Here is a 26,484-nt window from a genome sequence, read left to right on the forward strand (position 1 = left end):
TAATCCCTTGTGCCAAGGAAAAACTACCAGAAATGAAATGGAATTTGAGTTGGAGAACAAAGCACCATGTTCAGGTCGCCTAGCAATTCAGTTAGGTTATGGACAGAAATCGGTTTCATGTGCAACCAGACTACCAGAGACTCACGGATGTAAAGCACCCAATTTCCGGCGAGAGTCAACGTTTGCAGCTGTCCAAATATGCAGGGAGTGCTGAGAATAGGGCCTTGTTTAGTTCCAGGCTGTAAAATTTTCGAAAGGGAATCTTTTCACATTTAAGTATTAAATATAGATTAATTATAAAACTAATTACAGAATTCGTCTGTAAACTGCGAGACGAATCTAATGAGACTAATTAATTCGCCATTAGCACATATTTACTGTAGCTTTACTTAGTAGTTTAGTGTCTAATCACGGCCTAATTAGGTTCATTAGATTCGTCTCGCAATTTACAAGCAAACTGTGTAATTATTTTTTTATTTCATCTAGATTTAGTGCTCCATGCAGGTACTACAATTTTTTTTTGGAATTTTGAAACTAAACGAGGCCTAGATGTATGCACAGGACGCTCTGTCACCAGACAATCAACTAGAACAAATTCAACTGTGCTTTCCTGCTCATGAACCTGTTTTCTGCTCTGTCACCAGACAATCAACTAGAACAAATTCAACTGTACTTTCCTGCCCCTGAACCTGTTTTCTACTACTACTGCTACTACGCCACCATTCATGTTTTACCATAGCATTGTAGCTTGATGCTAATCTTTTACTTTCACTTTCGCTTGCCTGTGGCTGGTGTTGACGCTAAATTGATCAACACATGAGCGATAGAACGCGCGGATCGCAACGATCAGAACCTGACGAAGATTCCTGACGACCGGTCAGACCGGTTGGGCGCAGAGAGGCTTCACGAAGACCTAGGGCCACGAGCTCGGAAGGGACCCGTCGGAGCTCGCACATCTAGGGTTGTCTTGAGGTCGGCAGGTCACCCAAGACGCCTTTGAACATCGTAGAGACGAGCAAAGAACAACACGAGATTGGAAAATCTAGAGTTTGAGGAAAACAAGAAAATAGTAGATTGATTAATTTGATTGGGTAGAAGTACCTCAATCGTCGTGGCCTTTATATTTATAGGCCGGGGAGGATGTACTCCTTCCAAATCGGATTACAAACAGACTCTACAAAGCAAATCTAACCAGACTCGGATTACACAGAGCCAGACCGGTCGGGCAGATCGGTGGCGCACTTTGCCAATTTTGGCTGCCAACAGCTGGTATTGATTTGTTATGAGAAAAAAATATTGCTGGCTGGTGACTGATTCTGATTTGGTATAAGAGTAAAATACTATTGGCTGGTTGGCTGACAAGCCAAATAAGGAGAGTAGGCTTGTTTGATTAATCCTCTTCTCAAATGGATTGATGTTTGGAAGGTGTTAAAGGGGGCCTTAACTCGCCGGGGATTTAATCCTCCCAACATCCAACAACTGTTTTCAATCCACATCAAACCCTTCAAACCGAACAAAATCTCAAATCTTTAACGGAGCGAAATGTCAGTAATAAGTTTTGTTTCACAACGTCACGCAACGCTTAGTGCTCCTCCATGATAAATCTATGATCTATCAAACCGCGAAGTTCAATTTCATCACTCCACGTCTCGTTTGCTGATTTGGCGCTATCATCAATGAAACGGAACTTCTCATCACGCATCTGCCGTTTTACGATAGTGGATGCCTCGTCCTCTGGCTCTGATCCAGCAAATTAACTAGAAAAAACAAAGCATCTCATAGAAGCACACAGCATGCTTCATATTGCTAATAAAGATCTGTGTAGTACATAAAAGGTAATTGGGTGGTTGCCTTACAGGACAATACACGCCAGGGCATTGATACAACAGCAGTATATATGAACTTTAGGTTGTCACCTTCGAAGTACATAAGCAGACAGTAAACACTGTTTCAATCATTATTTAGATATATGTTGGGCTAAGAGTTGACAATGACCACGAACCCGAATCCTAGTGGACGCAGAAGGGTCAGTTATTTTTAACAACTTGTGGAGCTCTCTCCATTAGGACCACTGGTTTTGGTGCAGCACAATTCATCTTCTGATTCTCCTTCTCTGGGATATGGAAAGCTGATGCAGGGAAGGTCTTGGTAATCCCAGCAATGCTCTTGCAGATAAGTTTCCCAGTTGCAGGTTGATCAAGGGCAATCTCCTCCACTGGGAGTCTGGGACCCACACCATGAGCTCCCTTGTCTTTATCCCTTTTACCTTCTTGATCCTGCCTTTCTCTGCATAGCCAGTGATCTCTGTGCCATAGGAGACCATCCTTCCTAAACTCTGGAAGACATGGTCAACCCTCTTCTTTTGCTTGAGCCATACATATCCAGTTTCCTGGACATAACCACACTCAATTAGGTCCTTCAATGGAAGCAGACCATTGGGGAGGCCTGCTTCCTTGAGCAAGAGCTGGGTGCACTGTTGGCAGATGTCATCACCATAGTAGACCTCAGCCTTGGCCTTGAGTTCATCGGCTGTAAGAGCCATTGTCTATGGACAATCTCTTTTCTCTCTCACTAGCTTCTTTTTTCTTCTTCTTTTCTCTGAAGCAGTTTTGGGTAGCTTTGTATGGTTTTGCAATGCATGGCTGCCATTATATAGGAAATGCCTTGTCAAACTGTGCCTCATCATGTAAGGAATTTTCCATCTTGCCATTGTATATTAAGGACATTGCAACATATAATGGTCATAAAACCTGTAGGGTCCTCTTCTCGGGGTTAATTTTGCAGCACTGCTAAATATCTTGTGTAGACTATAAGATGGGCCCATTGAATTGATGTCATGTGACCGGTTGGGACTTGGAGTCTTTCCAGTTTCCACTGGTTATGGGTTGTTCATACTGCTTTTTACTTTGAATCGATTTTCTGTCTCAATACAAACAAAAGGTAAAACTCAATACAAACAAAAGGACCCTGGTTGTTTATCATGTTTGCTGCAATTGGAGAGTATACATGGATAGTTGAGCAGATAGATGTGTTATGTGTAAGTCACCAGTTGTAGGTTTTGGCATAGAAAAAGTTGCCTCTGGGTGAGATGAGAATGCTACTAGTGTCGGGGGGGGGGGGGGGGGGGGGGGAGGGGGGGTGTCTTTTGTTGAATATCTGAAAAGTTCATATAAGCTTCCTATGAAAAGCTGGCTATAACAACTTTTCTGAAATCGGTGAGAGGAGAGTGTTATAAATTATCTTAGAAGAATGTGTAACAAAAAAAGATGCAGATATTGAGATTTTTCAAAAAAAACTTTTTTTACTTCTGTTTTCACTTTGAGCTTGAGATTAACTTTGTACGTCAAACCACAAAATTTAAACTAACATCAACTTAGCTTGGAATGATTTCTGAACTTACAGTATTTGACAAGCAAACTTTTCCTTTCTTGGGCTTGGATGGGTGAAGTAATTTAGTCGAACATACAATTGTTCAATAATGTTCTGGGAAACTTTCTAGTTGCCTAGCATGTTCTGGGAAACTTACAAGTTACCAAGCATGTACTGAGTTTGTCTGGTACAGATTTATCCCGGCACCTGGGACCCTTCTGCATCAACTGTGAGCCTGTAAGCTTCCAACCAACTAAACCTGTTGCAGTTCTTCCACTATTGCCCAACACCTGAGTACCTGACATACTTGCCATACTCAGTGCCCGGGACTGCACATGGAGCGTATTCAATGTCATAGCATGTAAGCTAGAGACGTGACCTTCATCTTCTTCTTGGGTATCTGATCAATCTGCAGAAGTCACATTTAGTTTTCTAACCTAACATTTCCACAAAAGACAGTTTTTAGAGTGGCCCAATTGATTTGGTCAAGATATGAAGCTTCAGTGCTTTATTTTTTCGTACTATTTCATCTCTAGGTTAAGTAAGTCGGTGCAATATAATTATTGATCATTTTGATACAAACAGTTTAAATAACTGTCAATATTGGTTTGCTCTGTCTATGTCTCACATTGGTACTATAGACTGGCCCTCCCTATCTACTCACTTTATTGTCGTCATGGTCCAGCATGTGCCGAGTTTCTTCCTTCAGTAACACGGTATTGGAGGTCCTGATCTGATTCATGAATCTACAGGTACAAGGTATATGAATCGCCGCATTATGAAACTATGTAGAGGATGGGCACAGGGTTCATGGACCCACTTTGCATTTCGCCAAGTAGAGGTCCAAGTGTTGAATCAGACGGCCTAGAACATGTCGGTATCGGTAACGGGCATTTCTCGAGCTGTGCCTGCTCTTTCTGCTCTTTTTCCAACAAATTCTCCCTGCCTGAGCTTGTAGGCAGTGTACTCATTGCTGAGCGATTCACCCTGATGAGCTTTGGTGGTGGTGGGGGTACATGCATGTGCTTAGTTAATGCCTTAATGGCGATGCCATCTTCCCTCCTATCAACGCTCCCCATACAGCCTCCAGCTCTCATTTATGCAACTATACAAGTAGATGGTATGATACAGCTCTTCTTGTCCACTAGAATTTTTTTTTGAATGATTGTCCACTAGAAATTGACCGGTGATAAGGGTAATGAATCACATAATAGGTTCATATGACCATGTACCAATATAAATATCTACCAGAATGAATTCAGGCACTTTCACGGTTACAAAACTTACACCACATGTACTGGTATCTAGAAGAACATGACCCATTGGCATATTTACAGTTACAAGTGGTTGCCTTGCGTATTTTATAGATGTAGACTGGTTCACTTGTCACTGAAATTGAAGAAATAATCTAATAATGGATGTCAGTAAATGCCCCTTGCAGATAGTTAATGTTGGTGAGAATGTTGGGGTAAGAACATAATATATATAGCATAATGGCTTCTTCCCAAAAAGACAGTAGAGTAATAACACAGTCAATTTATACGGAATGCACTGGAGTACTGCCTTAGTCTGTCTGTTGTATGAGTTCTGATCAATTGTTCTGACAATTTCGAAGTCCACTTCAGGATTCAATTTTTTGAAAATTTACATTTATGGGGTTTATGCCACGGAAATCTTACTTACGGTACTGGTCCATTGTTTCTTTTCTGTAGTGCATTAGAAGCTGTTTAGTACAACACATATGGGGTCTGCTTTATTTTGTACTTGGATATGATGGCCGTGCAATAGACAGCACAACACCCACGGCATACTATTTTTGAATGGTTGTATTAGGAAGATAATTTGGGGATTTCAGCCAAGTAGAAGAGTAATATGAAGCCTGCATATTTCTTCGTGCAGACTTTTATACACAAATATGAAATATGTAATGGACTTGTGTTTGCTAATTTATACTTGTGAGTTCTGGGTTACTGCTATTTACACATCATGTCATTGCCAGAAGTGCTAAGTCTTTAATTGGTCCAGAAACAGGACTATGTGCATTTCATCAAATCTAACGCGCAAATAAAATGTTGAACACTGAGCCTACCAATGTGTTATATTTATCTTTTGCTCTGCATTTAACATTAATGTGCTGGATTCCAGAATGGAGGGTGTTAATGCAGCCACAGTTTTCTTGCAGGACCCATGGATCTCAGAGCAGCCAAAGACTGGACACCAGAATACTGTGGGTTTGTCCTTGGTTCATAGTCATATTTGTTCATTCATCCTGTCAAAATCACATATCTGATCATTACTGAGCCTGCGAATCTTGAGAAAACCAGACTTCTTCCAACAAAGCAACAATCATAGGACTTCGGCAATCGGCACTGGGAACATCTGAAGCCGGTGATAGGTATCATGATACTGCTAGAGCACAGCGATCATATTAATTCCTTGCTTGGATTACAGCTATCTATGGCGACACAAGATTATTGTTAGCTTGGAATATATGATTAATGCAAGCAATCGGATTGCAGGTAGACAGGCAGTATGGGAAGATCAGAACGCAACATCAGCCTTCAGCCCCATGATGGATGCTCATCTTCAGAGAGATGTCCAATCACCGTGGCATGTTTGCAATTCTAAACCCAAGCAGATGTGACCATTCTCAATGGCTATCCATGGATATCATCCCCTTGTGTTGTGTAGGATGAAGTCATATGGACTTGGATGGAGATGGAGTTAGTGCAGCTGCAAGCTTAACTGAAGCCATCACCTAAGCTGGTGCCATGTCATTTTCCATAGTCTGGGCATAGAAAAAACTGCATTGTGTGTCGCCGCCTCATGTATTGCGAGGAAAAAGACATGATGATCCTGTATTTGTGCGCATAATACAGTGTGTGTACCCTATATGTCGTCAGTTGTAGAAAATATAATAGAAGAACTGACAGAGTGACAGTGTACAGGTCTGAGGTTGCTGCCGTCTCATGTACAATTTGGCCGGCCGGCTCATGTACTGGGCCACTGCCGTCTCCCACAGTGTGGGCCGTTTCTTCTTTCGGCCTCTCGAGTCTTCGATCCACTAGCCTGGGCCAAAGCAAAATTGTCTTGGGGCGCTCTGCTGGCTTAATGTTCTCATTAAAAGATCAGGAAAACACCCCTCAAATATTCACACAAAATTCTGAAAAGCTGGCATTGTAGGATAATGAAAAATCGAATTTGATAATGCGAATTTTTTTTGGAAAATACAAATTTCAGGGTAATGAAAACTGTATATCTTCTTCCCTTCTCATTCTAGAAACGCGTGCTTGCAAGTATGTGTCGATCTTGGGTAACCATCTCAGTCCCTGAAGAAACCTAGGGACGGGTTGACGACGGAGAAGCCGCCGTCGACGAGCAGGTTCTGCCCGCTCACGTACCGGGCGTCGTCGCTTGCGAGGAAAAGCATCGCGGCGGCGACGTCGTCCACCTTGAGGCCCACGCCCTTGAGGTTCGCCGCGGCCTCCATGAGCGCATCGACGTCCACGCCGCCGATCCCCGGGGGCGCAATCGACGTGGCGACCGCCGCGGGGGCGACGCAGTTGACGCGGATCCCGTGCCGGCCCAGCTCCGCCGCCGCGTTCTTCATGAGCCCCACCAGGGCGTGCTTCGAGGTCGTGTACGCGTGCGGCCCCGCGCCGCCCACCGCCGACACCAAGCTCGACGTGGAGATGATGCAGCCCCGGCGAGCGGGCACCATCACCCGCGCCGCGTGCTTCGTGCCCAGGAACGGGCCCACCACGTTCACGGCCAGCACGCGCTCCAGCTCCTCCTTGGCGCCGTCCCGGATGCTGAAGCACATCTCGCCGGAGATGCCGGCGTTGTTGAGCATGACGTCCAGCCCCCCGAACCTAGCCACGGCGTGGTCCACGGCGCCGGCGACGTCGGCCTCGTCGGACACGTCGCAGTGCACGTAGCTGGAGTTCTCCGGGCCGAGCTCGGCGCAGAGGCTCGCGCCGAGCTCGTCCTGGATGTCGGCGACCACGACGCGGGCGCCGTGCTTCACGAACAGCCGCGCCGTGCACGCGCCGATGCCGCTCGCGCCGCCGGTGATCACCGCCACCTTGCCCTCCAGCCTGCAACGACGCGCACGACAAATCATCAATGCGAGGAGCGAGGTGCATCTATCATCTATGACAACTCGCAAAAACAAAAGGGCAAAAAGAACAAAAAAAAATGTGGTTCCTACTTCCTCGCAGCGGCAGGAACTTCTTGGGAGCTGCTTGCCATGGCTCACCACCAACCACTTGGATTCCTTTTGCTGTTCTGCCCGGGAAGTGGATGCTTTTCTGAAGGTTTTTATCGTCCTATTTATACAAACTCGAGATTATTGTTTTCGTGTTGAAGAAGAATTGTGTGCGGATTCGGACATGTGCGACGAAAAGATGCGCACCATAGCCAATCGGTCAGAAAGCATGCTTGGAAAACTGGACGATTTTTGTCAACTCTTGCAGACTTGCACGACGACTGACCAATTGTGTGGGTACGCGTGGCACCAACTGCACTGTGCCAACAACAACAAATTACTTAATTAATTAATGACACATGCGTCGGCTCGAGAAGGGCGTGTTGCGATTGATTCAAGTGAGGAGTATCTGGGCCGATCTATTTGGGCTTGTCTTGGCCGTTGTGGCTGAGTAATTTCTCCTTTAAATAGCTGTTGCTGTGAGGAGAGGACTTGACTCGTGTAAAACCACTAGCTGAATTGCGCGCTACGCCGCGTCCACTTGAAAATATGGAGTAAAAATAGTTGATGTGTTGATAGTTATATATACTTTGATTGTTGCGTATGAGCCAAATCCATATCCCGTGTCGGCTTCCTCTCTCCAGGACATGAATGGGCTGACTGTTGCGTCGGAACATGTAGTATATGGGCCGTAGGTTTTATTTGGTTGGTTCGGTAGGTGGGAGCGGCAAATTCATAGGCCGTGTCGGGCTTCTCTCTCCAAGGCTGGGGACACGTGTCGCTCCGAGGACAGCCGGTTGCTCTTAGGGCGCTCTCTCCATGGTGTATAGTATATTGAATATTTAAATGCACCTCTCGTGCGCCACCCACCGTCACCGACCGTCCATTGCACTTTCTTCTTGTGTCCCGAGAATTCGCAACGCCGAGGCCTCTTTCCCCAGGTCCGAATCCTCATCCATCCATGGCGACCCCGACCGTCGTCTTGCTGCCCCTGTGGAGCGCCGGCCACCTCATGTCCCTGCTCGAGGCCGGCAAGCGGCTGCTCGCCCGCGCCGGCGGCAAGCTCTCGCTCACCATGCTCGTCATGCCCCCGCCCACGGAGCAGCTCGCGGCCGAGGTCCAAGGCCACATCCGCCGGGAGGAGGCCTCCGGCCTCGACGTCCGCTTCGTCCACCTCCCCGCCGTGGAACCCCCGACGGATTCCCGCGGCATCGAGGAGTTCCTCTCCCGGTTCGTGCAGATGCACTCGCCCGGCGTCAGGGCGGCGGTCGCCGCCCTCCCGTGCCCCGTGGCCGCGCTCGTCCTCGACTTCTTCTGCACCGCGCTGCTCGACGTGTCCCGCGACCTCGCCGTGCCGGCCTACGTCTACTTCACCACCAACGCCGCGATGCTGGCGCTCATGCTGCGCCTGCCGGCGCTCCACGAAGAGGTGACGGTCGAGTTCGAGGAGATGGAGGGCGCCGTGGACGTGCCCGGGCTGCCGCCGGTGCCGCCGTCCTCGCTCCCGAATCCAGTGATGGACAAGAACAACCCGAATTACACGTGGTTCGTGTACCATGGCAGGCACTTCGCGGAGGCCGACGGCATCATCATCAACACGGCCGCCGAGCTCGAGCCGAGCGCGCTTGCTGCCATCGCCGACGGACGGTGCACGCGCGGCGTCCGTGCCCCGGCGGTCTATCCGATTGGCCCCGTGATCTCGTTCACGCCGCCCCCTGAGCAGCCGCACGAGTGCGTGCGGTGGCTCGACGCACAGCCCCCGGCCTCCGTGGCGCTCCTCTGCTTCGGCAGCCTAGGCTTCTTCGCCGCGCCGCAGGCGCACGAGATTGCCCGCGGCCTGGAGCGCAGCGGCCACCGCTTCCTCTGGGTGCTGCGCGGCCCGCCGGCGCCCGGCGCGCGGCACCCAACGGACGCGAACCTCGCCGAGCTGCTCCCCGACGGGTTCCTCGAGAGGACCAAGGATAGAGGCCTGGTGTGGCTGACGTGGGCGCCGCAGAGGGAGATCCTTGCCCACGCCGCGGTGGGGGGTTTCGTCACGCACTGCGGGTGGAACTCCACCGTCGAGAGCCTGTGGCACGGCGTGCCGCTGGCCCCGTGGCCGCTGTACGCCGAGCAGCACATGAACACGTTCACGCTGGTGGCCGCCATGGGCGTCGCCGTGGCGATGAAGGTGGACAGGAAGCGGGACAACTTCGTGGAGGCCGCGGAGCTGGAGCGAGCGGTGAAGGAGCTGATGGGCGGCGGCGAGGAGGGGAGGAAGGCGAGGGAGAAGGCCATGGAGATGATGGCCGCGTGCAGGAACGCCGTGGAGGAGGGTGGCTCGTCCGACGCTTCGCTGCATAGGCTAGCAGAGCAGCTTTACAAAGGCGCAGTGGTTAGCACATGTGACCATGAGTTGTGTTGATGATCAAAATTGGTAGCTGGATCAGTCGGCAGCTTATCCAGTGCAAACCGGGCGTCCTGTGCAACCATGGAAACCTTTAATCTGATCCACTAGATGCTAATCGGGTGGTTAATGATGGAGATTGCGTAATTTTGCAGATGAACGCCCGCCCCTCCATCTGGTAATCACAAGTTTTTGCAAATCAGCCCCTTAGTTTGCTGACTTCGTCCGTCCGCCCTAGCAGCGACGGTCTCCCAGTGCCGCCTCTCCTTGTCGATCTCTCGGCGACTGGCTGCCAGACGCAAGTCAGTGTCTCCCCGAGTCGCCGTGCTGCGCAGCCGCCCCTTGGCCGCGCCGCTGCCCTTTCGCCGCGCCGCCATGACAGAATGGCGCACGCCCATGCAGTTGCCTCTGGGACTGACCGGGGACACTGGTGGCGGTAGCAAGCACGGGCAGTAGGCGACGCACCAGCAGCCGCCGGACTTTGGACAAGCCGAGTGCCTGACCGTGGGCGCCAAGGAGTCTGCGTAGGACGAGCCTGCTGTACTGTTCATTTTTTACATCAGAACTATATCTGTTGCTTTGAACAATTTACAAACCAGAACACCCTTTCTGGGCGTGTCCATGGATGCTTACACCCTTTCTTCAGAAGTGGAAATTACCGCAGAAAGAAGTACTGCACTGCCTCAGTCATACAAAAATTTACTGTGTTTTAGTGTTTCAATTGCTCATCACTGTAATTTGAGTTAACAACTTCTTGCTTCTCAGCCTGTTAGTCTGAATTGCTGTTCTAACATGAAATCCCTGTTCTTTGTGTAGATTAGTGGGCATCTTACCTAATAGGATAATACAGCCACTTGCAGATTTCTTTGCAGATTTATAGGATTAAGGAGTAAAAAGGTGGGCAAAGGTCAGAGTTCAAGTAGACCGGCATCAGATTTCTTTGCAGATTTATAGGTGCCATGCTCCCAAAGCAGAAGCTGTGCGTTGTACTCTTTTTGCAGTATTGTACGTGAGTGCGAGTGAGCAACTTTGATTGCCATTGTAGTTTTGGTATTTTCCAGTGTAGGCCATGTCAAATGTTGTTTCTAAGTGTATTGACTGATGGAATATTAGAGGTAGAAGTAGTAAGCTGTGATTTATCTCCAGGAAACAGGACTTCACTATGGTATGCCTTGCACATGTATATGCTTCAGTGCTTCAGTTATACAAAATTTTCAGTATTTCAGTGCTTCAGTCATACAAAAATTTCAGATGCTTCAGTGCTTCAGTCATACAAAATTTTTTAGTGTTTCAGTGCTTCAATTGCTCATCCAAATTTCAGATGCTTGTTGCATAACAATGATATCATTCTTCAGGAAATAATCGGTCATACACAAGCTCTACCATTGTACAATATCTCAGTAATACACCATCAAAAATTGTACAGACAATTCCTATACAACTATTCTGTTCTCCATTGTCAAATAGACTTCTCTCCAGGCAGAGCTGAGTGCAGCGCCAATGGCAGAGGGGTGCCGACGGTGCCCTAACGAGGCTGGCAGAGCTCCAACGATGAGGGGCGGCGGACCTCCACGGGCGGCCGATTGTCACGGGCGAGGGGCGTCGGAGCTCCAGGGGCGGCGGATCTCATGTCACGCGAGGGGCGGCGGAGGTTCAGGAGCGAGGGCTGGCGGAGTTGGAGTTGGACTCCGGGCGGCAGAGCGCCACAAGTAAACGGGCGGTGGAGCTCCATTGCCGCATCTGGCAGCCAGGCGCCGGGAGATCGACAGGGAGAGGCGGCGCTGGGAGACCCGTAGCTGCTAGGGCGGACGGACGAAACCAGCAGATTAGGGGGCTGATTTGCAAAAACTTGTGATTACCAGATGGAGGGGCGGGCGTTCATCGGCAAAATTACACAATCTCCATCGTTAACCACCCGATTAGCATCTAGTGGATCAGATTAAAAGTTTCCATGGTTGCACAGGACCCCCGATTTGCACTGGATACGCTGTTGGATCAGAAAGCCCGGAAACTCCGGATATAAGTTATTTTTAAAAAACTTCGAATATAAGCCCGGAAACTCTAGACCGACTGGTCTGACTGGTTCTAATAGAGTCCGAATGTAATTAAGGAAATTCGCATGTTTTAGATCCATAAAGTAGCCCTAGGCAAAATTAACCGAGAATCGGAACCGAAAGAGCCAGAACCGAGAAATTCAATTCTCTTGTTCGGTTCCTATTTCTCAGGAACCGAAATAACTCAGTTTTTTCGGTTCCTAGGCTCGGTTAATCAAAAGAACCGAACAGGCCCATATGAGAAGAGGAGGCGGCCCAACAAGCAGTAAAGTAGAGCCCATCAACCTTAACCCTAGTCAGCCAGAGCCGGCCGCCTAGTCAGCAAGAGCTGGCCGCCTCTCGCAGCGCCCTCCGCCCTCTCGCAGCCTCTCGCCGCCGACTCTGCCTCTCGCTCCCTCTCCCGAGCTCTGCCCTCCGCCCGGCACCCGGCACCTAGCTCTACGGCCTCAGCCGCCGCCGGACCCCACCTCCCTCCACTCCCCTCGCACGGCCACCCTGGAGGCCGGCGCCGCTGCTCGCTGCCCGCGGCAAGGCTCGAGGCCTGCGCCGCCGCTCCCCGACGCGGCCGTCCGGGAGACAGGCGCTCGGGGGGCCCGATGCCGCCTGGGCTCGCGCGGAGGATCCCTGCCTCCACATCACCGCTGCCTGCTCCTCCTCTCCGACCCTACCGCGTGACGCCCCTACTCCTAGCGTGACCGCGATCGGCACAGGGCCCTTGCGTTGGATCCCCCATGGCACTTCCACCTCACCGCCGCCTACTCCTCCTCCATCTCCGGCCCCACCGTGCGCCGCCCCTGCTTCAAGCCCGACCTCCACAGCTCCACCTAACCCTAGCTCTGCACTGAGTTTGCTTCGTGTTTGGTTCCTTCGGGTAGAACCAGAACCGAACCGAACAAACCGTAACCGAAGTTGCTCGGTTCTCAATTCTGAAAAGAACGATCGGTTCTCATTTACTAGGAACCGAGGAACCAAACCGATCGGTTCGGTTCCTCCCAAATGCCCAGCCCGACTGTAAAGGACTTTCTTGCGGGGCAAGACCTCCCCACCCTATAAATATAAAGAGCCACGGCCGATTGAGGGTATTCCAATCGATCAAATACACAACTTTTATCTTTTTGTCTTTTCTCTTTTGCCCTAGCTTTTCCACTCTACTATTTGTTGTTCCGCCTTCGTCTCTACATTGATTGAGAGCGTTCTAGGTTGCCCGCCGACCTTAGAACAACCCTACGTGCGCATGTCCTGACGGGTCGCTCCCGAGCAACGTTCGTTGGTTCATCGTTGGTTTTCCCGGTGATCACCGGTCTGACCAGTCTCCATCACTAGTCTGACCAGTCTGAGCAGCAATGCTGCAACGTGCGTCCTACTCTTTGCATGCGCTACTGCATCTTCTGTGTTGGCCCTAGGTTTGCACCAACACATTTTTGGCGACTCCACTGGGGATAGGAAAAAATCAATCGGCTGCCATGACCGTTAAGATATCAAAACCTGGTGAGATGGATGCCGAAAATATCCAAAGGCCGACTTTTGAGCAATTCTCGACCGAAGATCAGAAGGCTATTGAAGATATCAGGAAGAAGATTAGAGAGGAGCTGGAGCAAGAGATCCGGAGATAGGAAGAAGAAAAACTTATGAAGCATTATGTATCGCATTTTTCCGTTGGTCGACAAGGAAAGGTTACAAAGATCAGGAAGTCACCTTCGATTCTTCACAATTTGAGGTAAGAATTGATGAACAACCTGCTCTTGATACAGAAATTGCAAATATGGTATATGGTGCTGTTATTGCTCATTTGAATAATAAGTTGGAATTCGTGCGTCAAAATTTGCATAGTATGTTTGATGCTCGATTTAGTCGAATAGAAACCCACCTTGGTATGAGTCCTATTGGTGATGATACACATGCATCTACTTCTAACATCGATAAAACCATGGATAGTTCGACTGGTGTTGGAATTCCAACTAATGCTATGATGATTAATTCGGCCAAGCAATCATCCGACCGAGTAACGAAACATCACCACATCATAAAACTTTATATAGCTCAACACCTCATGCAAATGTGACGCCACATGGGGCAGCAAGTTCGTTGCGAAATATTTCTACACCGCTGAACGTTGCTCAACCTAGTAGTACACCGATTGCAAATCGGCTTAATGCCGATGATGTTGTATCAGGTAGTATGAAAGAGGAGGTGATTAAGATATTTCGGTAAACTTTTGGTATAGAACCTAAAGTCAAATGCCGAACTTATCAAAGACCGTACCCTGAGAATTATGATTATGTTGCATATCTTCAAGAGTTTAAAGTTCTTGTGAGAGGATCTGGAGATGCCTAGAGGGGGGTGAATAGGCTAAAACTGTGAAATTAAACACTTAAAATTGGATTAGTAACAGGAGACCCGGACTCTCCGGGTTTGGGTCCGGATACACCGGATTACCCAGACTATCCGGGTCTATGTGCAACATCCCAAAAACTTAATAAAAGTGTGTAGAATTCAGATCAAGTAAATTTGGAGTTACCTGGAGGTGCTTCTAAGACTATTCAATCAGATACACTTGACAGAAAACTTGTATTCAAGTAGATCGAGCACAAACCATAACAAAGTTGACTCACAAGCAAATATCAAGTGAAATCAAGTAAAGTGACCACAATAGATAGAGAATTTTTTCTTGAAGATCACACCCGAAGGTGCTACGTCTCCGTTGAGGAAGAGTTCAAGAGACGGTGCTCAAGAACCCCTATGCTCCTCACCCAAGGGCGAGACCAACGCTCAAGCTCGAGGTCACTTACTATGGATTCCTCAGAGAGGAATGAAGCTTACAAACTTCCCGTGGAGCTCACAAATCAGCTTGAGCACTCACGAGCACGCCTAGCCGTCTAGGAGCTCAAAGCTCCAAGAGTAAAAGACTTGAATCCGCCTGCTTGACGAAGAACTAGTGCTCGAGGATTGGAATGGATGCTCATTAGCTCAAATCTCTTCTCTTGTAAGTCTCTCACCTGAATCCCTCAAGAAATCACTCAAGAATCAAAGGGAGGGAGTGAGAGAGCCTCTTCTAGGGTTTGGCCTGTTCAGGTTCGAAATAAGCAAGAGAGAGAGAGAGAGAGAGTGAAGGGGTATGAGGGGTATTTATACACTACTCACAGACAAGTAGCCGTTGCTCAAGAGTTACGCGAATACTCCGGGTAATAACCCAGATACTCCGGGTACTCGGACTCTCCGGGCTGAAACCCGGGCACTCCAGGTTCAGCACACTGTCTCACTCAAGAATGTTTCTTTGTGGAGTTTTGAGTGGTATTGGTCTCTTGTTGGTTTTGTTTGTTTTCCTTGAGCACTAGAACCCTGTCACAACCTTTAGATCGAAGTCCCCCTTGATAGTACGGCGATCCTAAACTCAATTATAAATTAAAAAAATCTAATCCTTGAATTCATATCCATCACCGCTTTTCATTTCCTTTTTGAGGGGCATACTTCAACAATTTTATTCACTTATCCAACCATAGTTCCTGCACACATGCTTAGATAACACATTAAATGTACGTGGTTTTGTCGTCAAACACCATAACCCACTTAGAGGCCTAGATACCTTTCATCTTGAATTTGTTAAATTCACCGGTGATGATAGTAGAACTACATTAGAGCATATAGATCAATTTATTATACAATGTGGTTGTAAGCATCTAGGCCCTCAAGGTATGTTTCGGTGATTAATGACAACCATTATTGTGACTAATGAGTTTGTGCAGCTTAATAGATCATTATCGCTCATTTGGTCATATGTCAAAAGAGGCCCCTCAATTTCATTATTCAAAAAGTCGATCTTGGTATTCAAATCAATTATATGTCAAAACTAAGGATCTTTCTAGTCCTAAGTGTCATAAGGTTGAGAAGGACACTTAGGTTAGTATAGGTTTTATAGTTTTGTAGTGATCGCACTATTAAGAGGGGTTAAGGCCAAGTAACTTGAGCATGGACATGGTCAATCAAAAATGGATGCACACTATGGTCACTCAGGTTTTCAGAAGTTCAAATAAGTGGTTCTCAACTTATATCTCAAGAATATTTGGATTTCATTCAAAACTCAAATCAGAAAAGGCAAAATCAGGAAAAAGTCTATACACCGGTTTAACCGACGACTCCAATTTTCTATACGTCGGTTAAATGAAGTCAGCAGAGTCTGGACAAGTCAATACACCGGTTAAACCGACGCGTTTGAATTGAACGTCGGTGCATTAGTCCAGAGTTGGTTTTTCCAGGGTGTTTCAAGGTTCTATACACCGGTTAAACCGACGATGTTTGAATTGAGACGTCGGTGCAATTGACCAGTGAGATGGTTTTTCCAGGAATTTCTGAAGTTGTACTCACCGGTTAAACCGACGATGGTTTTGAGTTAACGTCGGTGCAGTTGTCCAGAGACTTGGTTTTTCAGTTGATCAGAGGACAACTACACTCACCGGTTAAACCGATGATTCGTCGGTTAATCTGCCCAAGTTGTAACGGCTAGTTTTCAGAAGGGGCAGTTTACATTCATCGGTTAAACCGATGCTGACTATTGGAGGTACGTCGGATTAACCAGCGCTACACAGTTTTCTGGCAGCTTTTCTCCAACGGCTCTATTCGTGTGAGCTGCCTATATATACCCCTCCAATGGGTCATTTTGCCACTCTTGACACCAGGGAACATCCAAACACTCATACTATAGTCAAGAGCCACCTTGAGCTTCATCTTTCACATACTTGTTCATTCAATCAATCAAGAAGCAAGATTAAGGACTTGAGTAGAGAGAAGCTTGTGTGCATCCGTTCTTGGTGATCGGTTCTTGCTCAAGTGAAGGCCTTAGCTTGTTACTCTTGGTGATTGGCATCACCTAGGCGATCTTGGTGATCGAGGTGTTTCTCGCGGAGCTTGTCAAGGATTGTGGGAGCCCGGAGAAGAAGTTTGTACGTGGCTTGATCTCCACCACGCCGGGATGGTGAACGGAGACTCTTAGTGAGCGCCCTCGTCTCGGTGACTTGGGAGGTGACAAGACTCTTTGTGAGTGTCACAACATGGATTAGGGGTGTGTGCCAACACATCGATACCACGGGAAAAAATCCGGTTGTCTCTTGTCCACTCTCTTTATTCAAGCTTTTTCTTTCATGCAATTTGTTCATGTGCTTGACTTAGAGATCATAAGTTAGCTCTACCTTGCTAGGCTTTACTTCTTGTTTTCTCTCTCATAGCTTGTTTAGGAAGCTTAGTTATCCGGTTGGTGAATTGGTGCCTTACGAGCATTGTATAGGTTTAAGGTTGATTAATTGTGTTTTAGAATTTGAAAAAGGCCCAATTCACCCCCCTCTTGGTCCATCGATCCTTTCAATTGGTATCAGAGCCTCGTTGCTCATTTGGATCATTAGGCTTCACTGCCTAGAGCTATGGCCAAGATGGGTGGTTCGCCGCCTCACTTCGAGGGCAAGAACTTTGCTTGTTGGAAAGTTCGCATGGCCGCATATCTTGATGCGATTGCTCTCGAAGTGTGGTTGGCAACTAAGACCGGGTTCACCGGAACTCCCACCACCGAACAATTAAAATGGAATGCCAAGGCTAGAAATGCAATTTTCGAAGCCATTAGTGAGGAAGTCTTTGCTAGAGTTAATGGCATGGACTTAGCAAGTGATATTTGGAAAGAGCTCATTGAAATTCATGAAGGCTCCACTAAAGTTCGTGAGCAAAAATATCACTTGTTTAGAGCTAAGTATGATTCCTTTAAAATGCTAGCTCATGAAAATTGCAATGATATGTATTCTCGCTTGAATGTCATTGTCAAGGATATTAATGCACTTGAAATATCCAAAATTGACAGTGCCTCCATCAATCGCAAGATTCTCATGCTCCTCCCGAAGCCCAAGTATAACATCATCAATGCTATGCTTCAAAAGGAGAATCTTGACACAATGGAAGTGGGAGAACTTGTGGGCGAAATTCGCGCTCATGAAATGAGTATCCTTGGTATGTCCGAAGAGCCAACCTCAAGCAAATCAATTGCTCTAAAAACCAAGGCAAACAAATCCTGCAAGCTCAAGATGATCAAGCAAGATTCAAGCTCAAGCAATGAAGAAGATGATCATCATGAAAGCTCATCCGATATTGAAGATGACGGAGAACTTGCTCTCATGATGAGAAAGTTCACACGCTTGAATGACAAGATCAATAAGAAGGGTTTCAACTTTGACTCTAAAAAGAGAATGTTCTGGCCAATGGATGTCAAGAACAAAATTTACTACAATTGTGGAGAAAAAGATCACATCCGTCCAAATTGCCCCAAGCCGGACAAAAGAAACAAGGATAACAAGAGCAAGCATCACCATGATTCAAGCGATGATGAAGAAGAAGAAAGGAAGAACAAAAACAAGAGACTTGGGAAGAAGAAGAGCCATGACAAGAAGACCAAGCTCTTCCCAAAGAAGAAAGGGCACACCAAGAGAAGCTTCTTGGTAGAAAAACAAGAATGGGTGACCGATGTCTCATCAAGCGAAGAGTCAAGCGATGAGGAAGAAGATATCATCACCATCGCCCTCACAAATGAAGAACCATCACTACCTCCACCTCCAATGTGCCTCATGGCCAAAGGTAACTCTAAGGTATGTGAGAGTGAAGATGATAGTGATGATGAGCTTGACCCTAATGAGTTTGCTAACCTCATTAATGAGTATACATCCATCATCAAGAGGGAAAAGGGCAAAGTCAAGGTTCTTGAGAGCACTCGTGCCAAGTTAGAGCTTGCCCACTCCGATTTGCTTGGCAAGTACAATGACTTGCTCAAAAAGCACAATGAGTCACTTGTACTTGCTAAGCAAGTTGAAGAGAGCCACAAAAAGCTTAAACAAGATCATAGGGAGTTGGCTCACAAGTATCAAGAACTTGAATTTGCCTATGAAGCAATTGACCCAAGTCTTGAGAACTTTGCTCATGAAACTATTGAGAAGGTCAATGCTTCTACTTCATGTGATGACCTACTCATTAATGCAAATGCTACTAATGCTTTGCCCAAGCTTGCACCTTCTAGGGAAAAGGAATTGATGGATCAAGTGGCAAGCCTCAAGAGTAGTGTGGAGAAGCTCTCAAGAGGAGAATACATCCACAAGGAGATTCTCTTCAACAATGCCCGTGACTATGGCAAGAGAGGTCTTGGTTCATTTCCGGAGCCAAACATAGCTACTACTCCTTCTCCGGAGATCAAGATTAGCTTCATCAAGGAAGTTGGTTCATATTGCCAACATTGCCAAGTCACCGGGCACCACACTAGGGAGTGCACTTTACCATCACGTCATCTTCCTAATTTACCCAAGAATTACTCATCAATGTTTCAAAATAACCATTTTCTCTTTAGTAAAGTGAAGGGCAAGGTGAAGGCCAAATTCATTGGCAAACTCACTAAAGAGTCAAAGAAGAAGCTCCCCAAGCAACTTTGGGTCCCAAAAGCTCTTGTCACACATGTGCAAGGCCCAAAGCTTGTTTGGGTTCCTAAAACTCAAAAGTGATTCTCATGTGTGTAGGTGAACTACAAAGCCGGTGGAAAACATTGGGTACTTGATAGCGGTTGCTCTCAACACATGACCGGCAATGATAGCATGTTCACCACTCTTGAAGACCCCGGAGATCATGAACATATCACCTATGGTGATAATTCAAGGGGAAAAGTTTTAGGTTTGGGTAGAATAGCAATTTCTAAAGATTTATCTATTTCTAATGTTTTGTTTGTAGAAGCACTTAGTTTTAATCTTATTTCAATTGCTCAATTGTGTGATCTTGGACTAACGTGTGCCTTTGACAAGAATGGTGTTGTAGTAACTCATGAAAAAGACAAGTCATTGGTATTCACGGGGTTTAGGCATGGCAACATTTACTTGGTGGATTTCTCTTCAAAGCAAACAAGCACCATGACATGCCTCTTCACCAAGTCGTCTCTTGGGTGGCTTTGGCATAGAAGAATTGCTCATATCGGCATGAGCAACCTCAAGAAAGCCCACAAGAAAGGGATGATCACCGGCTTGAAGGATGTCACCTTTGACAAGAACAAGCTATGTAGTGCATGTCAAGCCGGAAAGCAAGTTGCAACACATCATCCCATCAAGACGATGTTGTCTACCTCCAAGTCGCTCGAGCTACTTCACATGGATCTCTTTGGTCCAACTACATACAAGAGCATTGGTGGTAACCTCTATTGCCTAGTAATTGTTGATGATTTTTCACGTTACACTTGGGTTATGTTTCTAGGCGATAAGGGTGAAACTCCGGAACTCTTCAAGACATTTGCAAGAAGAGCTCAAAGGGAGTACAACTCCCCAATTGTGAAGATCCGGAGTGACAATGGCATCGAGTTTAGGAATATGAGAATTGAAGAATGGTGCGATGAAGAGGGTGTCAAGCATGAGTTCTCCGCCACCTACACGCCTCAACAAAATGGAGTGGTGGAGAGAAAGAACAAGACATTGATAACTCTAGCAAGAGCAATGTTGGATGACTATGGCACGTCCGAAAAATTTTGGGCGGAAGCAATCAACACGGCATGCCATGCGTCTAACCGGGTGTATCTCCACCGACTCCTCAAGAAGACGCCATATGAACTCCTCACCGGGAAGAAGCCAAACATCTCCTACTTTCGAGTCTTTGGTTGCAAATGCTTCATCTATAAGAAGAAAATGCTCGGTAAGTTTGAAAGTAGATGTGATGAAGGATTCTTTCTTGGTTATGCATCAAACTCCAAAGCATATAGAGTATTCAATCAAACCTCCGGGTTAGTTGAAGAAACATGTGATGTGGAGTTTGATGAATCTAATGGCTCCCAAGAGGAGGTTGTTGGCTATGACATTGTAGGTGATGACGAAATTGATGAAGCTTTGAAAAATATGTCCATTGGGGATATCAAGCCGGAAGAGGTGCATGAAGCCAATGATCAAGGGGGAGGACCTTCCTCATCTACACCAAGCACCTCTACGGCACCCCAAGTGGATGAAGATCAAGAAAAAGATGATCCACTACCTCGAGAAGATGTGCCAACGCCAACACCCCAAGTCCAAGAACAAGAAGAGCAAAATGTTCCACCACAAGCACAAGTCACTCATGATCCACCCCAACAAGCATCCACGCAAGTACCGCTAGTGAAGCATGGTCGCATCTCCAAGGACCATCCAATTGGTCAAATCATTGGTAGTCCTTCCAAGGGAGTAAGAACTCGCTCAAAGCATGCTTCATTTTGCGAACATCACTCGTTTGTTTCTTGTATTGAACCCACTAGCATAGAGGAAGCACTTGAGGACTCGGATTGGGTGATGGCCATGCAAGAAGAATTGAACAACTTCACCCGCAATGAAGTTTGGGTCCTCGAAGCTCCTCCGAAAGACAAGAACATCATCGGCACAAAGTGGGTCTTTCGAAACAAGCAAGATGAACATGGGGTGGTGATACGCAACAAAGCAAGACTTGTGGCAAAAGAGTTTTCTCAAGTCGAAGGTTTGGATTTTGGTGAAACTTTTGCTCCGGTCGCAAGACTTGAAGCTATCCGTATCCTTCTTGCTTACTCTTCACATCATAATATTAAGTTATATCAAATGGATGTGAAAAGTGCATTCTTAAATGGCGTTATTAACGAACTTGTTTATGTTGAGCAACCTCCCGGGTTTGAAGATCCGAGGAATCCTAATCATGTTTATAGGTTGCACAAGGCACTCTATGGACTCAAACAAGCTCCAAGGGCTTGGTATGAGAGGCTTCGTGACTTCCTAATCATGCAAGGCTTCAAGATCGGGAGGGTGGACACCACTTTGTTCACAAAAGACGTCAACGAGGATCTTTTCATTTGTCAAATTTATGTTGACGATATTATCTTTGGCTCAACTAATGATTTACTAAGCCATGAGTTTGCTACCATGATGTCTAGGGAATTCGAGATGTCCATGATTGGCGAATTGACCTTCTTCCTTGGTTTTCAAGTCAAACAAATGAAGGAAGGGACATTCATCCATCAAGAAAAGTATACTAAAGATATCTTGAAGAAGTTCAAGATGGATGAGTGCAAGCCAATCAAGACACCCATGGCAACCAATGGGCATCTCGACTTGGATGTGGATGGTAAACCGGTTGATCAATCCCTCTATCATTCCATGATAGGGTCTTTGCTTTACCTTACCGCATCTAGGCCCGATATAATGTTTAGTGTGTACTTGTGTGCCCGCTTTCAAGCTAACCCAAAGGAATCACAACTTTCGGCTGTGAATAGGATCCTTCGGTATCTCAAACACACCCCTAGCATAGGCTTGTGGTACCCCAAAGACGCTAGCTTAGATCTCTTGGGATACTCGGATTCGGATTTTGCCGGAAGCCGTGTGGATCGCAAGAGTACCTCTGGGGGTTTCCACTTGCTTGGGCGTTCTCTAGTTTCTTGGTCGAGTAAGAAGCAAAATTCCGTGGCTTTGTCCACCGCGGAAGCGGAATATATAGCGGCCGGTGCATGTTGTGCCCAAATCCTATATATGAAGGAAACCCTTTTGGACTTTGGTGTGAAACTAGATAGGATACCACTCCTTTGTGACAATGAAAGTGCCGTAAAAATTGCCAAGAATCCGGTTCAACACTCTCGCACAAAGCACATTGATATTCGCCATCACTTCTTGCGTGATCACGAAGCCAAGGGGGACATTTCCCTTCAAGGTGTGAGATCCGAGGAGCAATTGGCGGATATATTCACAAAACCTTTAGACGAGAGTACCTTTGTTAGGATAAGGAATGAGCTTAATGTGTTAGATGCGGCAAACGTCATGTAAGTTGCCATGTCATATAGAAAAATGCATACATATAGGACACTTGTCTAACCATGGTAAGATAGTGATGAGCAAGGGTTTAGCTAGAGGTGGTGGTCGACTTGTTTTCCTCTAGGCTTGTAGAAAGGCTCATCATGAAGAAGCTTCCCGTGGGTTCAAACTTGACAAGTAGAATTTAAATTCTTGCTATGCATTTCTTGTCATATAGATGTGCACATCATGTTTACCTTACTTTCGCATGTGGTTATAGCTTGCACCATCATTGCATGCGTAAGGGTCACAAAGGAGATCACTTGATGAAAATGAGACTTGTTTCATTTACAAGATCTTAATTTATGAAAAGTGAAAAGAGCAAAGTGTTAGGTGCGTTATTGCCTAGTGAGTCATGTCATACTGAGTTTGAAGCTCTCTATCTTCAATATTCCTAAGACATGACTCATACATTTTATTTGGCGCTTTGTCTTGCTTTGCGGCTTTTTCTTGTGTTCAAAAAGAAAACTATTTAAGCTAGTGTGCTATCCTATTTATTTTGAGGGGTAAAGTCGCCTATGCAAGTCCATTAACTTGAGTTTATTTGAATCTTATAAGTTTATTGGACTTAGCATAGAAGAGTGAGCTGAGTGAGGGGTTTTTGGCTTCACTGGTTAAACCGACGCTCAATGGATTTATACCCATCGGTTTAACCGGCGTTACTAAGTTGTGTCTCAGCTCAGTCAGTATCAGGCGTTCAACCGGCGTATACAAAAGTGACAGCATCGGATCAACCGGTGAGCGTAACACAGTTTTGACCTGCCAATCAACCGGTGATATCAGCGTTCAACCGGCGTATACAAAATGCATATCGTCGGATCAACCGGCGCTCAGAAGGATTTTGTGCTGAGTCTCGGGTGAACTGCACCGATGAAATCGTCCGGCGTTCAAAACCTAATCATCGGATTAACCGGCGATAAGAAAATTCGCGGGGTCCACCTATCATATATCCCTTGCCCGCGGCCTCTGATTTCTCAGTTTTTTCTTCTCGCCGCCGCCGCACCCGCACCCGACTCCGCCGCCGCTCCATCCGCTCCTCCACACCGCCGTCGTGCGCCCGCGCCGCCACCGCCGTGCGCCATCCTCGCGCGCTCGCCGCACCGCCGCGCCACGCCGCGCCGCCCGCGAGCCCTCTGCGCCGCCTACGCACGTAGCCGCCGCCGCCGCCGCACCACGCCCTCGCCGCCGTCTGCGCCTCGCATCGACACCGCTGCAAAATCACGCCGCCTCCACTGCCTACCTCACAGCCCACGCAGTCGCGCCTCCAAGCCATCCACACCGCAGCCGCAGCCGCTCCACGCTCACCAGGTGCTCGATCTTTTGCCGTTTCGAGATGGGACGCGAGAAGAGAAAGGGGAAGGAGGTCGTGGTCGAGAAGCCCGCTCGCAAGCGGACTCGTGCAGAGAGAGAGAGGCCGAGAGGGCTGAGATGGTGGCCAAGGCCGCCGAGGAGCAGGCATCAGGCCGAGCTCGCCCGTTCGCGATCAGGGATCTGCCAGCCAGGGGCAGGGGCAGAGGCCGAGGTATGGGCCGAGTCAGAGGTGCCAGGGCCACCAGAGCCACGACTGAGGCGGCAGCAGCAGAGTCAGATCATTCAGAAACAGCTGCAGAGTCAGAGGCAGATTCAGAGGCAGAGCAGTCTGAGCAGTCGCAGGGGCAGGGCACACAGGAGTCACCGACTCTACGACGATCTGGCCGCACTCGGCAGACGTCCCCAGCAGGAGAGTCTTCTCCGGCGACCGAGCGTCGCACTGGACCGAGGACGCGAGGAGGTCACCAGCCACAGGAGCCTCGCAGGTCCGCAGCAGCAGCAGCTCGTAGAGCCGAGGCCCTAGAGGCCGAGCGCGCAGTGTTCCGTATGCACACTGTTGTGCGTCTGGAGCCAGGTGTGCTGCTCCAGAACTTGACCAAGGCCAATGCGGCGAAGGTCAAGAGGCTCAGGTGGAGTGTTCAGGAGGAGGACTGGTTCCCCGTGACCCGTGACAGCCGGGTCGACCGTAGGTTCTGGACGCTTCTTCAGGCCAGTTTCTACGAGACCTACCAGAGGCGGGGCCACAGGATCTTCCCGCACAGAGTGCTTGACTGGGTGTCACTGAGGACAGCCGCAGAGGGAGCAGACGTCAGAGAGCACTTCGCTCACTTCAGGGGCCTGCCCAGGTTACTCCAGATTGAGCAGAACAGATATATCGAGGACTGGGTCAGAGTCTTCTATGCCACGGCCTGGATTGCTCCCGAGCGTCGAGCAGTACACTTTGTTTTTGGAGGCCAGGTCTTTGGTTTGTCGAGAGCGACGATAGCAGGGATACTTGGAGTTGACTTGGTTGACGTATCCTTGCACGAGATGGTTTACGGAGATGCAGATCCACCGCGCAGAGCCATGATTGGGGGATTGCACCTTCTCACGAGGCGATCTCTCAGTGTTTCCGCCAGCCGTTCCCTGCCTCCTACGCCAGAGTTCCCAGCCTGCTGACCCCAGAGGCATACGCAGTACACATGGCACTCCGGAGGACTTTGCTACCGAGGAGTGGCTACCCAGAGGGGTTTACAGGACTGCAGCAGCTCCTACTTCTACACATCCTCACTCACGAGCCGTTTGATATAGTTGACTTCATCTTGGCTGAGATCGAGGATGTTATCACTGACGGGATGGGTGTTGTGCGTCAGTTTCCGTATGCTCACTGGATCAGCTATATCTGTTCTATGATCGTGCCAGCTGAGTCACCCGTCAGTGCAGTCTACCGTCAGGACGAGGCTCCCCGGTTCCCAGTTTACCGACCGACAGCACCACAGGACCGGCGGAGGGGCAGACAGGCAGAGAGAGCTGCCATGGCACAGTTGTCACCTGAGGCACAGGCCCGAGTGGCACAGGAGGACGAGGCACTGCTAGCCGCTGAGGCACAGCTTCCCGGAGGAGAGGATGAGATACACTGGTCTGAGCTTGAGTCAGACTCCTCCGAGGACGTGGAGTACTTCCCTGCAGCAGCCCCAGCTAGTCACGACCACGAGGCAGGGGGGTCCAGAGAGCCTGCCCCTGAGTCAGCCGCCGCTGCTACAGTCTCTGAGTCCCAGGTGTCTCAGCCGTCCGAGCTCACCGCACTTTTACAGCAGCTCGTGACTCAGCAGAGAGAGGACCGGCTTGCACAGGAGGAGGCCAGGAGAGCCCATGAGGCTCAGCTTGCTGCTATACAGAGGGAGGCCGCCCGAGAGCGGGCTGCGACCGAGGAGCGTTTTGTCGGGCTTATTGACAGAGTCTCTCAGATGACAGACGCTCAGTTCCAGCAGATGCAGCAGGGCATGATGGCGATGTTCGGGATGATCTCACAGCTTTACTCTCACACCGGACTCGCCCCGCAGCAGCCAGGACAGCCAGGCCTTCAGGGTGTTGGAGCACCTCAGCTTGCCGTTACACCAGCTCCAGCCCCTACTGCAGCTCCAGCTACCTCAGCGACACCGGAGACCACGTTCTCGATGTTCGCACTACTTGGGTCTGCCGGTCGTCCACTGTTCTCACCACTGCCAGCGACTTCACTCTTCCAGGAGTCTCCTTCAGCAGTCCAGTCAGTCGCCCTCCCCGTCGTACCACAGACACTACCTTCAGGGGGAGGAGGAGAGGGTTCTTTGCTTCAGCAGTCGACACAGCCGG

The 26,484-nt window shown here is 48.3% G+C and overlaps 2 protein-coding genes, 1 long non-coding RNA gene and 1 pseudogene across 5 annotated transcripts; 2 read left to right on the forward strand and 2 right to left on the reverse strand.

Annotated features, from left to right (window-relative positions):
* Window positions 1–1,776: 1,776 nt before the first annotated feature.
* Window positions 1,777–2,632, reverse strand: LOC120661429 (annotated as a pseudogene).
* Window positions 2,633–3,153: 521 nt separating this feature from the next.
* Window positions 3,154–6,316, forward strand: LOC120661431. 3 transcript variants are annotated; one of them, XR_005669895.1, is made up of 5 exons: window positions 3,154–3,730; window positions 4,122–4,242; window positions 4,328–4,489; window positions 5,541–5,764; window positions 5,889–6,316. It is a non-coding gene; the product is annotated as an uncharacterized LOC120661431 (long non-coding RNA). The 3 variants fall into 3 exon arrangements; XR_005669894.1 differs by having other exon boundaries at window positions 3,154–4,242; XR_005669896.1 differs by having other exon boundaries at window positions 3,154–4,242; window positions 5,552–5,764.
* A 214-nt stretch (window positions 6,317–6,530) lies between these two features.
* Window positions 6,531–7,666, reverse strand: LOC120661430 (momilactone A synthase-like). Its single transcript, XM_039940297.1, has 2 exons — window positions 7,580–7,666; window positions 6,531–7,466 (listed from the first exon to the last, which is right to left on the reverse strand). Exons 1-2 carry the CDS (start codon window positions 7,618–7,620, stop codon window positions 6,692–6,694), a joined length of 816 nt encoding a protein of 271 aa, XP_039796231.1. The 5' UTR covers window positions 7,621–7,666; the 3' UTR covers window positions 6,531–6,691.
* A 797-nt stretch (window positions 7,667–8,463) lies between these two features.
* On the forward strand, window positions 8,464–10,172 carry LOC120661432 (anthocyanidin 3-O-glucosyltransferase 2-like). Its single transcript, XM_039940299.1, has one exon. The coding sequence runs from the start codon at window positions 8,538–8,540 to the stop codon at window positions 9,978–9,980; it is 1,443 nt and encodes a 480-aa protein (XP_039796233.1). The 5' UTR covers window positions 8,464–8,537; the 3' UTR covers window positions 9,981–10,172.
* The last annotated feature ends 16,312 nt before the right edge of the window (window positions 10,173–26,484 follow it).

The sequence above is a fragment of the Panicum virgatum genome, chromosome 2N (assembly GCF_016808335.1).
Source record: "Panicum virgatum strain AP13 chromosome 2N, P.virgatum_v5, whole genome shotgun sequence".
Lineage (NCBI taxonomy): Eukaryota > Viridiplantae > Streptophyta > Magnoliopsida > Poales > Poaceae > Panicum > Panicum virgatum.